The sequence below is a fragment of the Astatotilapia calliptera genome, chromosome 23, assembly GCF_964374335.1.
Source record: "Astatotilapia calliptera chromosome 23, fAstCal68.1, whole genome shotgun sequence".
Taxonomy (NCBI): Eukaryota; Metazoa; Chordata; class Actinopteri; order Cichliformes; family Cichlidae; genus Astatotilapia; species Astatotilapia calliptera.
In genome coordinates this window covers 47,211,257-47,226,087 of record NC_137443.1, presented here as the reverse complement: position 1 = coordinate 47,226,087, position 14,831 = coordinate 47,211,257, and the positions used below count along the sequence as shown (strand labels likewise).

The 14,831-nt window shown below is 39.9% G+C and overlaps 1 protein-coding gene across 5 annotated transcripts in view; it reads right to left on the bottom strand.

Annotated features, from left to right (window-relative positions):
* dmd (dystrophin) overlaps positions 1–14,831 on the bottom strand; it is a 262,554-nt gene that overhangs the window by 182,007 nt on the left and 65,716 nt on the right. For all 5 annotated transcript variants that reach the window (XM_080296865.1, XM_080296862.1, XM_080296864.1 and 2 more), the window contains exons 7-8: positions 13,441–13,511; positions 10,005–10,123 (exon numbers count right to left, since the gene is read on the bottom strand). In XM_080296865.1, the coding sequence (XP_080152991.1) occupies positions 10,005–10,123; positions 13,441–13,511 (190 nt within the window). The remainder of the gene's footprint in view (positions 1–10,004; positions 10,124–13,440; positions 13,512–14,831) is intronic.

Sequence of the window (14,831 nt, the reverse complement as noted above, 5' to 3'; positions counted from 1 at the left end):
GGCTGTGGAATACTGATTTATCACAGAGAAATCTTATGGTGTTATTGTTTCTCTGAGAAGAATAAACAGTTCCATAAATAATGCCACCATCTGCAAGTGTGTGTATACATCCCTCAGTGGTTTAGACTCTGTAAGTCCAATCTGTGATCTCCACTTTAATCATTTTACCACGGCTCTGCTACATATGTATGCATTTTTATGAGGTATTGTGGGAGTTTGTGTCAGTGTATACTGTACTTTTCAGGTGTGTATAAGCGTAATGTATGTGTGTCTCTATGCCTTGAGGTAATTAAATCTGTCTCAGTAACCTCGCATTATGAAACTGTCATTAGTGTGTATTTAAACAATTCTTCAATTTATTCCTGAAAAAATATTTGATGAAATATTTTCAGAGACTAATATTTATTCCTAACAAATCCTTTCATTTAGTTCGGGACTTTGCTGAGTCCTGAATGAAATGTTCAGAAAAAATCTGAAAACAGTTTGTGGGAACTACATCTAACCAGTATTCCACAGTTTGCTAGTGTTTTTTGGAAAATATGGCTTCCAAGAGATAAAGTTTCCGACCTGAGCTGCATTGCTGCAGCTGGATGTGCTTTAATGGCCAGCTGAAGAAGAGAACAAAGACAACAGTGCAAAACAAATGAAAAGAAAGAGGAATTAGAGAGAAACACAGGTGAGAGAAATACACAAAAGACAAGACAAACAGTGGGAGGAGAAAAAGGAAAAAAGTACTAATGAAATCAAGAACAGGATTATATGCAGGATAAACGCCCTATGAAGGTCTTCATCATATAAATACAGCTCTCAAAATTATCAGCAACGTATAAACTACAGTGATTAAAGTTGAATTCTTTTAGTGCCTTTTTAAAATCACAACAGTGTGCTTTATATGCACAACAAGGAAGTTCAAGGGCTTTTGAAATTCCTTTGAGTAAATATTAAACCAAAGAAAACATTTTCTATGATACTGACAAGAAACCTTTTCAGTGCCAATAAAAGCTAGTCACATCACATACTCTGCAGTAGTGTTCATAATGTGCCTCTTGATCACCACTGAGTGAGCTGACTGTTGACACCTCAGAAGCTGGTAGCATACTCCTCAAAAACAGAAACTGTACATTAAATGGACTGTCTAAGGACTGGAAGTCCACTCACTTTTCTTTTGCCTTGTTCAAGAGTTATCGCATCTACAAGATTTTCACAAATTTGACCTCTGAACTCTGACCTTGAGGCCAAGGTCACTGTGCTTCAAACTCATCCAAGAGTCTTCATAGATGCACATATGGTATCAATATGAAAATACTGACCTCCTTCTTGAGTTATCACATTCACGCGATTTTCATGAAAACTTGATCTCTGAGCTTGAGGTTGTGGTCACTGAGATTCAAACTCAGATTTTTAGTAGATACACCTATGGTATCAATTTGAAGCTCCTACAACCAACGTTCCCTCTAAGCTGCGCGTGAGCAGTTGCGCACTGCTGGCACGTCTCTGCGCACAGAAAATCTGCGTTGCACACAAAACAAATCTAACCTGAATTGAAATTAAAATTAAAACTTTAACAATCCTGTTTTGCAGTGTGAGTCAGTGACTGGCTGCTCCTGTGTGGGATTAGAACGATGTCACCTTATCCCACAGTCCAGCCACTGATGCGATTCACATTCATATATACGCAGCCAATCAGCGTCGCTGACAGGCTGTGACAGCGTCCTTATGTGCGACACCGGTGTTTTAGCAAAGCGGTTGATGTGGAGTGAAGCCACGTTAATGACAACGTGTACAACCATTGGAGACGTGAGCAGGACAGACGAACAACTGACGGACAAAGTGTGGACTTTATACCAGTTTTTAAATTGTGTTGATCGGCCACGTAAAACCAGAGTTATGATAAAATATCTGCAATGTTTGTTTTTCTTCCTCAATACTGTCGTTGTTTATATTTACTGCAGGAAGAAACGGTAAAAACGGCGTTTTAGAAGGAAAACGCTCGAAAGCCTGTGAACAAAAACAAAACTCCCAGCCTTTCCTATTGGTGGAAAAATGTACCATGTGGACCAATCAAAAAACGATATGGCAACATGGCCTTTAGTTATTTAGGGAGGGGGAAGTTTTAGGAGTGACGGCGTGTTTGAGATGTGAGAGATTTGAGACGTTTAGCACAAATCTTGTGTAGTCAGTGTGTAGTTAGTGTGTAGTCAGTGTGTAGTCAGCGTGTAGTTAGCGTGTAGTTAGTGTGTAGTCAGTGTGTAGTCAGTGTGTAGTCAGTGTGTAGTCAGCGTGTAGTTAGCGTGTAGTTAGTGTGTAGTCAGTGTGTAGTCAGTGTGTAGTTAGTGTGTAGTCAGCGTGTAGTTAGCGTGTAGTTAGCGTGTAGTCAGTGTGTAGTTAGCGTGTAGTCGGCGTGTAGTTAGTGTGTAGTCAGCGTGTAGTTAGTGTGTAGTTAGTGTGTAGTCAGTGTGTAGTCAGTGTGTGGTCAGTGTGTGGTCAGTGTGTAGTCAGTGTGTAGTCAGTGTGTAGTTAGCGTGTAGTGTAGTGAGCGTGTAGTTAGTGTGTAGTCAGTGTGTAGTCAGTGTGTAGTTAGTGTGTAGTTAGTGTGTAGTCAGTGTGTAGTTAGTGTGTAGTTAGTGTGTAGTCAGTGTGTGGTCAGTGTGTGGTCAGTGTGTAGTTAGTGTGTAGTTAGTGTGTAGTCAGTGTGTAGTTAGTGTGTAGTCAGTGTGTAGTTAGCGTGTAGTTAGTGTGTAGTTAGTGTGTAGTGTAGTGAGCGTGTAGTTAGTGTGTAGTCAGTGTGTAGTTAGCGTGTAGTTAGTGTGTAGTTAGTGTGTAGTGTAGTGAGCGTGTAGTTAGTGTATAGTTATAGTTAGTGTGTAGTCAGTGTGTGGTCAGTGTGTGGTCAGTGTGTAGTTAGTGTGTAGTTAGTGTGTAGTCAGTGTGTAGTCAGTGTGTGGTCAGTGTGTAGTTAGTGTGTAGTTAGTGTGTAGTTAGCGTGTAGTTAGTGTGTAGTGTAGTGAGCGTGTAGTTAGTGTGTAGTCAGTGTGTAGTCAGTGTGTAGTCAGTGTGTGGTCAGTGTGTGGTCAGTGTGTAGTCAGTGTGTAGTCAGTGTGTAGTTAGCGTGTAGTGTAGTGAGCGTGTAGTTAGTGTGTAGTCAGTGTGTAGTCAGTGTGTAGTTAGTGTGTAGTTAGTGTGTAGTCAGTGTGTAGTTAGTGTGTAGTTAGTGTGTAGTCAGTGTGTGGTCAGTGTGTGGTCAGTGTGTAGTTAGCGTGTAGTGTAGTGAGCGTGTAGTTAGTGTGTAGTCAGTGTGTAGTCAGTGTGTAGTTAGTGTGTAGTTAGTGTGTAGTCAGTGTGTAGTTAGTGTGTAGTTAGTGTGTAGTCAGTGTGTGGTCAGTGTGTGGTCAGTGTGTAGTTAGTGTGTAGTTAGTGTGTAGTCAGTGTGTAGTTAGTGTGTAGTCAGTGTGTAGTTAGCGTGTAGTTAGTGTGTAGTTAGTGTGTAGTGTAGTGAGCGTGTAGTTAGTGTATAGTTATAGTTAGTGTGTAGTCAGTGTGTGGTCAGTGTGTGGTCAGTGTGTAGTTAGTGTGTAGTTAGTGTGTAGTCAGTGTGTAGTCAGTGTGTGGTCAGTGTGTAGTTAGTGTGTAGTTAGTGTGTAGTTAGCGTGTAGTTAGTGTGTAGTGTAGTGAGCGTGTAGTTAGTGTGTAGTCAGTGTGTAGTCAGTGTGTAGTTAGTGTGTAGTCAGTGTGTAGTTAGCGTGTAGTTAGTGTGTAGTTAGTGTGTAGTGTAGTGAGCGTGTAGTTAGTGTGTAGTTATAGTTAGTGTGTAGTCAGTGTGTAGTCAGTGTGTGGTCAGTGTGTAGTTAGTGTGTAGTTAGTGTGTAGTCAGTGTGTGGTCAGTGTGTAGTCAGTGTGTAGTCAGTGTGTGGTCAGTGTGTAGTTAGTGTGTAGTTAGTGTGTAGTTAGTGTGTAGTCAGTGTGTGGTCAGTGTGTAGTCAGTGTGTAGTCAGTGTGTAGTTAGTGTGTGGTCAGTGTGTAGTTAGTGTGTAGTCAGTGTGTGGTCAGTGTGTAGTCAGTGTGTAGTCAGTGTGTAGTTAGTGTGTAGTCAGTGTGTAGTCAGTGTGTGGTCAGTGTGTAGTTAGTGTGTAGTCAGTGTGTAGTCAGTGTGTGGTCAGTGTGTAGTTAGTGTGTAGTTAGTGTGTAGTCAGTGTGTAGTTAGCGTGTAGTTAGCGTGTAGTTAGTGTGTAGTGTAGTGAGCGTGTAGTTAGTGTGTAGTCAGTGTGTAGTCAGTGTGTAGTTAGTGTGTAGTTAGTTTGTAGTCAGTGTGTAGTCAGCGTGTAGTTAGCGTGTAGTTAGCGTGTAGTTAGCGTGTAGTTAGTGTGTAGTTAGTGTGTAGTTAGCGTGTAGTCAGTGTGTAGTTAGCGTGTAGTTAGTGTGTAGTTAGTGTGTAGTCAGTGTGTAGTTAGTGTGTAGTCAGCGTGTAGTTAGTGTGTAGTCAGCGTGTAGTCAGCGTGTAGTCAGCGTGTAGTCAGCGTGTAGTTAGCGTGTAGTCAGTGTGTAGTTAGTGTGTAGTTAGTGTGTAGTCAGCGTGTAGTTAGCGTGTAGTCAGCGTGTAGTCAGCGTGTAGTTAGTGTGTAGTTAGTGTGTAGTTAGTGTGTAGTCAGTGTGTAGTTAGCGTGTAGTCAGCGTGTAGTTAGCGTGTAGTTAGTGTGTAGTTAGTGTGTAGTTAGTGTGTAGTTAGTGTGTAGTTAGCGTGTAGTTAGTGTGTAGTTAGTGTGTAGTCAGTGTGTAGTTAGCGTGTAGTTAGTGTGTAGTTAGTGTGTAGTTAGTGTGTAGTTAGTGTGTAGTCAGTGTGTAGTTAGCGTGTAGTCAGCGTGTAGTCAGCGTGTAGTCAGTGTGTAGTTAGCGTGTAGTTAGTGTGTAGTTAGTGTGTAGTCAGTGTGTAGTTAGCGTGTAGTTAGTGTGTAGTTAGTGTGTAGTCAGTGTGTAGTCAGCGTGTAGTTAGTGTGTAGTCAGTGTGTAGTTAGCGTGTAGTCAGCGTGTAGTCAGTGTGTAGTCAGTGTGTAGTCAGTGTGTAGTTAGTGTGTAGTTAGTGTGTAGTCAGTGTGTAGTCAGTGTGTAGTTAGTGTGTAGTCAGTGTGTAGTCAGCGTGTAGTTAGTGTGTAGTTAGTGTGTAGTCAGTGTGTAGTCAGTGTGTAGTCAGCGTGTAGTTAGTGTGTAGTCAGTGTGTAGTCAGTGTGTAGTCAGTGTGTAGTCAGTGTGTAGTTAGTGTGTAGTTAGTGTGTAGTCAGTGTGTAGTCAGTAGTGTTGTTGTGTGTCAGAACAATGAGGCGCCTGCTGAGTGTTACAGGTGTTACAGCAGTGACACATCTGCTGCTGTCAGGCCTGCAGGTATCAGGCTGTTGTTCTCCTTCATCTCATAGTGGACACAAATTATTTTTGGAGCGGCACAAATAATTTGTGTGGCATCAGATTTGATGCAGAACAGCTGATTGTTCTGTAAATAGTTTGAAATGTTTATTTAAAAACACCTTGGCTGCATTTTTAGGTAAACAGCTGCAAAAAACTTTGTTGTTTGCATAACTCAGTTACTTTTTTGAAGAAGTAACAAAATAATTAATTACCCAACATTGGTCATTATTTACTGTATTTGCAGACAGAGTTACAGACTCTCTCCCAGACCACAGACTCATCATACAGTCAGAGCTTTATAAATATATAAAAAAAGAAAGTTGTGTTTTCAAAGTTGGAGTTGAAGTTATTTTTACTTCCAGTAGTGTTAACATGCTGCAGGTCATGAACAAGATATTTTAAATATTCATTGTAAGTGGGCTAAAGCAGTTAATTAAAAGTAGTCTAACATAAATGCTGTAATTTGATTATTTTAATAAGCTCAGGGGTTTTGTGTGCTCGCTCAGACACATGAAAAATTAGAGGGAACATTGCTTACACGCCTCATTCTTGAGTTATCACAAACTTGGGTGTCCACTCCGCCCACCTGCCAGAGAGGGAGATGTTAAAACCACAGCGACCTTTTACAGCTGAGGGGTAAAAAGCTGTTGATTATATTTACTAAGTCTATTCATCCATCCATCCCCACATTTACCCTGGGGCCTCCTCCAGATAAAACATGTCAGGAAAACCTCACCCAGGAGGCATTCTTGTCAGATGCCTGAATCACTATGATGATGTGGAGGTACCCTACCCTTTGGAGAAAGCTCATTTCCAAAGCTTGTATCCACAATCTCATTCTTTCAGTGATTATCAAAGTTTGTGATCATAGGTGAGAGTAGGGGTAAATGGGCAGCTTTGCTTTTATGCTCACCTATTACTCACTGGACCAGTGCAGCAACTGCTTCACTGCAGCTACATCCCCAATTCGTCTGTCAGTCTACCTTATCCTTCTTCCCTCACTCATAAACAAGATACTTCAGCTCCTCAATTTGGGGCTTGGACCCGGAGTGGGCACCTTTTCTGCCTGAGGACCACGGCTTCAGACACGTCGCTGCACACCCAGCTATATACCACATTATCCAAAAAAACAAAAAAACAAAACAGAGATGAGATTCTGAGGCCACCAAATGTGGGAGCCTTCTGCCACTTGGTTTTGTCTCGAAATTCTATCGATAAAAATTATGAACAAAATGTTTAAAAGGTACTCTGTATCGTGCATTTGCTATTGGTGAGCTATTAGTTTGCAGTTGACTAGTCTCAAGTTGGCTTCCATTCAATCTATTTGTGATTTCATGGTAACTGTGATAAACTGGTAATAAATACAAATCCATCTTTTGTAAATGTGTTGCTATCTACATACACAGAAACTCATATTGACTTATATTTAGAGAAGTTCTATCCTATCTTTACTCTAGTATGATTGAGCCATTGAGTATGATTGGGTATTTCATACTAACAATCACCAATAACACAAATGTCTCAAATGTTAATTTTACCCTGTTAGGGATTATAATCTACAGACCGTCAATCATCATCTTCTACCTGCTCCCTTTAGGAGTCGCCACACCAGATCATCTGCCGCCATTTCACCCTCTTCTGTCACAGCAACACTCTGCATGTCCTCCTCTGCTACATACATGAGCCTCCTTTGAGATCCTTTTTTCCTCCTGTCTGTACCCCCATTACTAGAGGTAGGAATCAAGAAAATTGTTCTCTATAAGAACCAGTTCCAGTGATCCAATTCTTGGAATTCTTAGTCTGCTTATCTATCGATCCCGCTTATTGGTTCCAGTTACACTGGAAATAGCTGCATTTTGCTGTTAGCACTTTGGCTCTTTGTAAGCATCTGCACAGACAATATCCTATAATGCTAAGCTAGCCAAGAACCCAGAATGAAAGCTGAGGGAATGCTAACCCCCGCAGGCAGACGCTGAACTTCAACAGGTAACAAACTGATGACGACAAAGTAGAACAGAATTGCTCTGAAGTTTCTTTGTGCTATTTTTTGTGTGATTACCTAAATACTAAGAGAAAGTTAACACGTGTCCTCATTAGAATATGGATTTGTGTTGGTGTGTGGGGCCTCAGGTTTACGTTATTAAACAGTAATTATGACACAGTGTGTTTCAGATACTTTACAGAGTAACATGAAAGTAATGTAACAAGTAATATAATGAATTACTTTCTCCTTGGAGTAATTATGTAGTGTACTGCATTACTTTGAGGAAAAGAGTGTTCTTTGTAATATGTGTAATAATTACTTTTTGTGAGTAACGACCACAACGCTGATCACAAAGAAGGGAGATACCTCTAATATGCAAAAACACTTGACTCACAGCATGCAGTTGGTTTACATGAATTTCTTTGCAGTGGCATCATTTTTAAAGTGGAGCCAATGCAAACACAACAAGAATCAATAAGGAATCTAACTGATTAGTGATTTTTATAATGGAATGGAAATCACTGATTAGTGATTTCCATTCCATGGACTGCTAAATTCTTATCAATTCTTATCAATTCCCATGCCTTCTCAATACTGTTCCTGCCCTCATACATGTCCTCTGCCACCCCTGCTGTCCCTATGCAGTACCACGGAGCCTCTCTTGACACCTTGTCATGTGATTTCTCTAGAGGCACAAAGACAGTGAAACTCTTTGTGATCTTCTCTATAGTTTATTCTCTTATCTGGAACATTTTAAGATATCTCGATTGATTACTTTCTGCCTCAGAAGAGACAATGACAGCGACTGTTTTAATAAGCAAACTCACTAATGATCACATTTTTGGAATAATCTTTGACCCAGGCTTTATTCTCTCTAACTTTACCAGACCAGACCATTCCAGCTTTATTTGTAAAGCACTTTAAAAACAACATCAATGGACCTAACTGATGAATAATAAATATGTACAAACAGATAGGAATCAAAAAGCCACAGAACAAGAACAAGTGCCATACTATAAAACAAAATAAAATAAAAAATCAATTAAATTAAATAAACATCCCACATGATGTCAAAGGCCGAGGAAAAGAGATTTAAGAAGGGATTTAAAAACAGACAGAGAAGAGGATTGTCTGAGGTGTAAAGGCAAATCATTCATATTTTAGGAGCTGTAACAGTGAAGACACGTCTCCTCTTAGCTTATGCTTAGTTTGAGGAGCAGCTGATCAACTGACCTGAGATAAAAGGACGGTTGTAGCATCTCAGAGCGATAGGGTGGGGCGAGATGATTAAGGGCATTAAAAGCAAATAAAATAATTTAAAACTTAATTCATGGGCAGCCAGTGGAGTGAGGCTAAAATGGGAGAAACATACTCAAATTTCTGCATGTGAAAAGATCTGAGGCTCTGTCCTGTACCAACTGTAGTGATTGAGGAGCCAATAACCTCTACATAAAGTGTATTACAGTAATCCAGCAGAGAGTAACAAAGGTGTGGATTACTGTCTCAAAGTGCTGCTGAGAAAGCTTTATGCTGGCCAAGTGCCTCAACTGGAAAAGGCTCAATTTTGCCACTGCCCTGATTTGACTGTCAAATTTCAGCGTCCACCTCAACCCAGAGGTTTGTAATAGTCGGCTTGATGTACTGAACAAAGGAACACAGCTCGACAAAAAGGGTCCGAGTCGTACGCCCAAACACCATCACTTCTGTTTTTTCCTCATTAAAATTGAAAAGAGCCATTATGTCTCCAAGACACCTGAGCAGCAGTCTAGAAGAAAACGCTTCATTACTTTTAGGAGGGACAAAAATCTTGGTATTGTCCACGTAACAGTGTAATGAAATACAATACGTTCTTACTGTGGAACCAAGTTGGAGCTGGTAGAAGAAAAGAGGAGGGAGCCTAAAACTGAGCCCTGTGGAACTCCACACGAGAAAGGAGCAGAGGCTTCAAAGGCTAGCACAGAAGGTTTGATCCAGTAAAACTTCATGATCGATTGTGTCAAACCCATCGTTTAAATCGCAAAGTATAAAAACAACACAGTCACCAGAGTTGATAGCTAAAAACATGTGGTTAAAAACTCTTAAATGAGATGTTTCAGTGGTGTGTAAGATTCTGAAACCAGACTTGAAACCTCTAGAGTGGTATTCTCTTCCAAAAAGGCCATTCGCTGATTGAAATGATCTCCAGAAATTTAGAAAGAAAAGGAAGCTTAGCTTAGATAGGCCTGTAGCTAGTGAGAACTGTGATCCAGAGATGTTTTTAAGCAGAGGTTGAACGACTGCATGTGAACAGAAGGCCCTACAGTATGGAGAATCTCTTTAGACAGTCAAGGAGGGACAGTATCATTTGGTGACTTCTTCAGACTGAAGAGTGATAAAATGTTTCTCCCACTGTTGTCTAGATCAACAAAATCAACATTTTGGGGTTTTCTCACCTGGACGATTGAGCATGTATCCAGAAAGTTTAAACTGGTTTCAAGACGGCGTAAATTGGGCAATGATGGATGCCACAGATGATAACACATTTTGTGATGAAAGTATTTGTTAGGAGGCATTCCTCGTATTATTGTGCAAAACCTGTCAACAAAGTTTCCCTTGACAGTAAGGTAATAGGTGAGCATGTAGTTACCCTCAGGGTCCAGTAGCCTCTCTATCCCCAGGTGTTGCTCTGCCTTACTGAAGGCATGTTCCAGTCGGTCGACTGCCGAGGTCTTCTTCTCCACAGAGCTCCAATCAAAAAGTTCAGGCCTGGCAAGATGAAAGAAAATTGGTAGGTATCATACACACCTTTTATCAATAAAAACCCTTGCATTCCTCAGTATTTTGTAGTGCTTTAAGGAAATTAGTAACGTGTTAATAGGAAACAAATATCCTACAGCTTATGCAGCTGGGTTTATTTTTGAGTCCTGGAAGTTTATTTGCTGTGGAGTAATATTTTAATGAGATTCACACTCTCATTCACCACATTTTCCCCCACAGCGAACAATAAAAACAGACTTTTATAATGCAAAATAGCATGTTAGAAAATTCTGAGTGAAAACTCCTCCACTGTGCCATTATGTTCATGGTGATGCTTTTTGTTTCCCACTCTGTGTTCTTGTAAGATTTACTTATTTAATTTAAACTCAATCATTCATTCATGTTAGAACTATCACATTCTTTCCTGTAAAAGCTTAGTCCTACTCATGTACACTAATATCAATAGTGTATATGAGTAATGATGAAAAGAAAATGTGAACCAAATGCACTGCAGGGTCCTTTCTGTAATTTAATGATAATTTATGCTGACTACCTTGATTAAACTTAATCAGCTTCTCATCTGCATCATATTAATAGCAATAACTTTATCAGATACACGTCTCCCTGTTATTAATCTACACCAGGATACATCTATCAGCTAGTTTTCTGATTGGGCAGCAATGCACACTCTGTTGCAGTGATTGCCGAAGTGTAGGCTGTGAAGGTGCAGGTGGTGGTGGTGGTGGTGTCTTTACTGCAGGTGGGCTGCAGTAAACAGAAATTTAGTTAGAATAGAATAAAAAATAACAATTTGAGGTGGTAAGTTGGTTATAGTACTCGTTATTCTTACTCTATGAACAATTTCAATCTGGTTTCCGCCCCAATCATAGCACAGAAACTGCTCTGCTAAGGATTACCAATGACCTTCTGATGGCAGCTGATTCTGGTCTTCTATCCATCCTCATCCTTCGGGATCTTAGTGCGGCGTTTGACACCATGTCTCACAATATCCTGAGGGTGAAGTGCTCTATTGGAGTGATACTGTACTATGAGGTCTTTAAGATAAGATCGGGTCTGATTATTCAAGACCTCGTATATTTTTTTCTACATACCTGCTTTCTATCTAACATTCATACACATTCATAATTTGATGGATGAATTGAAGAATAACTTGGGGTTAGTATCTGGCCCAAGGATGCTTTGCATGCAGACTAGACAACTACCAACTTTCCAATTAGTAGCTGACCCGCTCTACGTTCTGAGCTACAGCCACCCCGTAGTACAAGGCTGAGGGTACCGCTGAGTGCCGCTAGTTTATTCTTGAGCTTATGAATGAGTTCCTAGCAGCTCATTTCTTACTCCACTAACCATGGAAAAAGAAATTAGACTAACCAACTAGTCTGATGATTTTCAGATAGTTTACTGTGTTTTTCTTCTGAAAAATGTTGCTTCCTAAAGTTAAAAATGAGGCAAAAGAAATGCTAACTTAAAAAAAAACTACAAACAATGTCTTAATGCATGGATGATTCCCAGGTATGGATAAATGTTCAGTTCCTCTGGAGATGATGGTCCATGACACAAATGTTTTATCAGTCATTTAAGTGATTTCAGTATTCAGTCTCATGGGTGAGTGATGGAAAGTTTCTCCAACAGAACACACTTGCCCAGTTGAACTGAATCCACTTTTTAAAGAAACAGTTGTTAGATGCTGACATGCTTACTAAAACTGAGCCCTTTCACTGATTACAGATGAGCCTCCCAAACTCTTGTCTGTTATTTACATTTTTAATTTCTCCTATTTGAACTTAGCTGGATCTTGTAAGTATAAAAACTAACAATCAACTTTGATCAAAAATAAAATTTAAAAACCCATTCTTAGTCCTCACTCTTACATCAGGACTAAGACTTTATTTTACAGCATAACAACTTTGAGCAGAAGGTGCAGAAGAGCCAAAATGTAATATCACAATATGATGACACATGCTATTGTTTCAGGAAACTGTACAGTTGGATGTATTACTTCAGTAAAATAGCACAGGAATGTAAAGTAGAAAGGGACAGATTTCTGGCTGATCCTAATGAGTGGGCGTTGCAGCACGAAGGATGTAACGTCGATGTAAAGCGCTGAGGTTTGTCTCTTTGTCATGATTAAGCCATTATCAGCTTCCTGGTTAGGCCAGTCCTGTGCTTTGTCAGCCTTATCCCACTTGACATCAAATCATGTACTTGTGAAAACAGAAAACGCTGGGAAAGAGACGCTGAAGTGTGAAGGGGAACAGAGAGAAGAGTCGGGTTAGAGCTCGGATGGTTTACATGTGAAATGCAGAAAAGAAAAAAGACGAAAGGGGGAAATTCAAACTACGAAACAGTGAGGTTCACTTTATTATTAGAGCAGCCTCAAGGTCATTATGAAAATGAATAAACAACATTGTTGAAATACTGTGAATAAAGTAAAATAAAATCAGTTGTTTACTACATATAGATGCTGATGCAACTGCTAGGTTACTTCAAAATATACTGCATTAAATTATAATGCACGCGGAACTTTATGATACGCCAAAACTCTGTTTGAGGACATGTTCTTCAATGGGATCGCCCTGAATTTGAATTGAATACACCTGGTTTAGATTCTAAGTAATGTTATTTTTCTTTCTCTCAATGAAAAAACTATCACATTTATAGGTTCATTTTAAGTTTGGCATCAAACTCAGAGGCAGATAGTTGGGTAAGAAATGCAAATCACTAGAGGGCAGGGATAGCTCAGTAGGTAGAGTGGTGGCCCCATGATCGGAAGGTCGGGGGTTCGACTCCACTGAACGGTTACCCTGAGGTACCCCGGAGCAAGGTACCATCTCTGGGCGTTGCATTGGTGGCTGCCCACTGCTTCACTGGGTGAATGGGTTAAATGCAGAGGAGCAATTTCCCTATAGGGCCTAACACATACACATTACACATTACATTAGAGACCAGAGTTTAGATTCAGGAATGTGGGTCCAGGAAGGACTTGCTCCGCCCATTTAATTCTGGAAAAAGAATAACTGCTTCAGCAGTGGCAGCATTGGGATGTTAGTCTTTTTAACTTGGCTGGCTGCATCTTTTCATATACAATCATTTTTGAACCTTTTTCTCAGGACAGCATTAGCATCTTCCATGTCTAAAATACACTACATCTCTTTAGTGCAATGACTATATTTGCTCTACTATTCCTTTGAAAGTCTGTCTATCCACTTCTCCTGTGTTAAATCTTCATCTGAACACACACACACACACACACACACACACACACACACACACACACACACACACACACACACACACACACATACCTGTGGCTATGGATGAGGGCATTGAAAGCCAGTCCATCATTCCAGCTACTGGAGAAGTTAACCACATTGACCTGAGGACAGAGATAATGGATATTCAAGAACCAACCTGAGAAAGCAGTTTGACATTTAAGAGTGGGAATACTGTCATCCAAATACTGTTTACATTTCCAGAGATAGATTAAAGACATCTTTTCGCTCTCAATTTCAGTGAATGGATCAAAAATTGAATACATGAAATGATTGTCTACGGGGGCAAAAAGGGTTTAAAACTGAATATATAGCTAAAAAAAAACATACTAAGAAGTCATCTTAGTGACAGTGGCTATTCCTGTCAAGCACTTCGTATAACGAGGCACGCATGCTCACATGTTTGCAGTGATTATGTTCTGTTGTGATTGGTCTTAGTTAAGCTTCAGGCCTTACACAAAACAAAACAAGTCAAGTGACAGAAACATAAATCAGAGAATTATTAACCACATGGTATAAAACTGTAAATATACGAAAATATTCTACGGTGCAAATATGTCCTACTGATACTGAGTATTTTTATATGTCAAGTCTCTTTTTAAGTTTCACACATAGTCATAAAAGCAATATGATGACATATATCCCAAATCTGAATCAAGCAAGCACTTGATCTGTATAACATTTTTAATGAATACCAATTACAATTATTGTTTTGATCAAACTTGCCAAATTCTGTTGCCAAATATTTAACCAACGAAAATGTAACATTGTGATATTATAGGGTTAGGGCTAGAGGTTAGGGTTATACTGATTATGATTTTGCCCTCAAAGAATTTATTGATTATTCCTTGGCTCAGAGCCTCCAACAACCCTTAGAACATGTCTAATAGCCTGTCTGGCAGCTTCGCATTGACAATTATGCTCTGAATGCACTGTTGTGCCTAACATACTTGCTTTTCCAAGACCACCTTTATAAATTCTCTATATTATTTCTGTTGTTATTCTTTTTAATCTGTTTATTTACTAATTTGTCTTATTATTATTTCTATTATTACTCACACTACACGTGCAATTTAAGAATGTCAAAGCTGACATACATGGAAAGAGAAAAAAGGGACAGAAAGAAAAAACAAAGGGGGAAAAAGGAGGAAATGTTATAGGACAGAGCAGGATTGGAAAGCGCAGTCGGCTGGCAACTGCTACAACTGTAAGGAAAACCATCAATAACATAAACAAAAAATAAATAAATTTCGTTGTGTTCTGTGTGAGTGTCTGTGTATCTGTCTTTGTCCACAGACGGACTTCATAATGAGGGTGAGTTGACACAATAACGGTCCTCCGGGGGCCAGAGGCAGACCCAGGAGACCCGGGCCATCCCCAGCCCCCCAGAGTACTAAAGACCTTTCTTTCATACTCTATGAAAA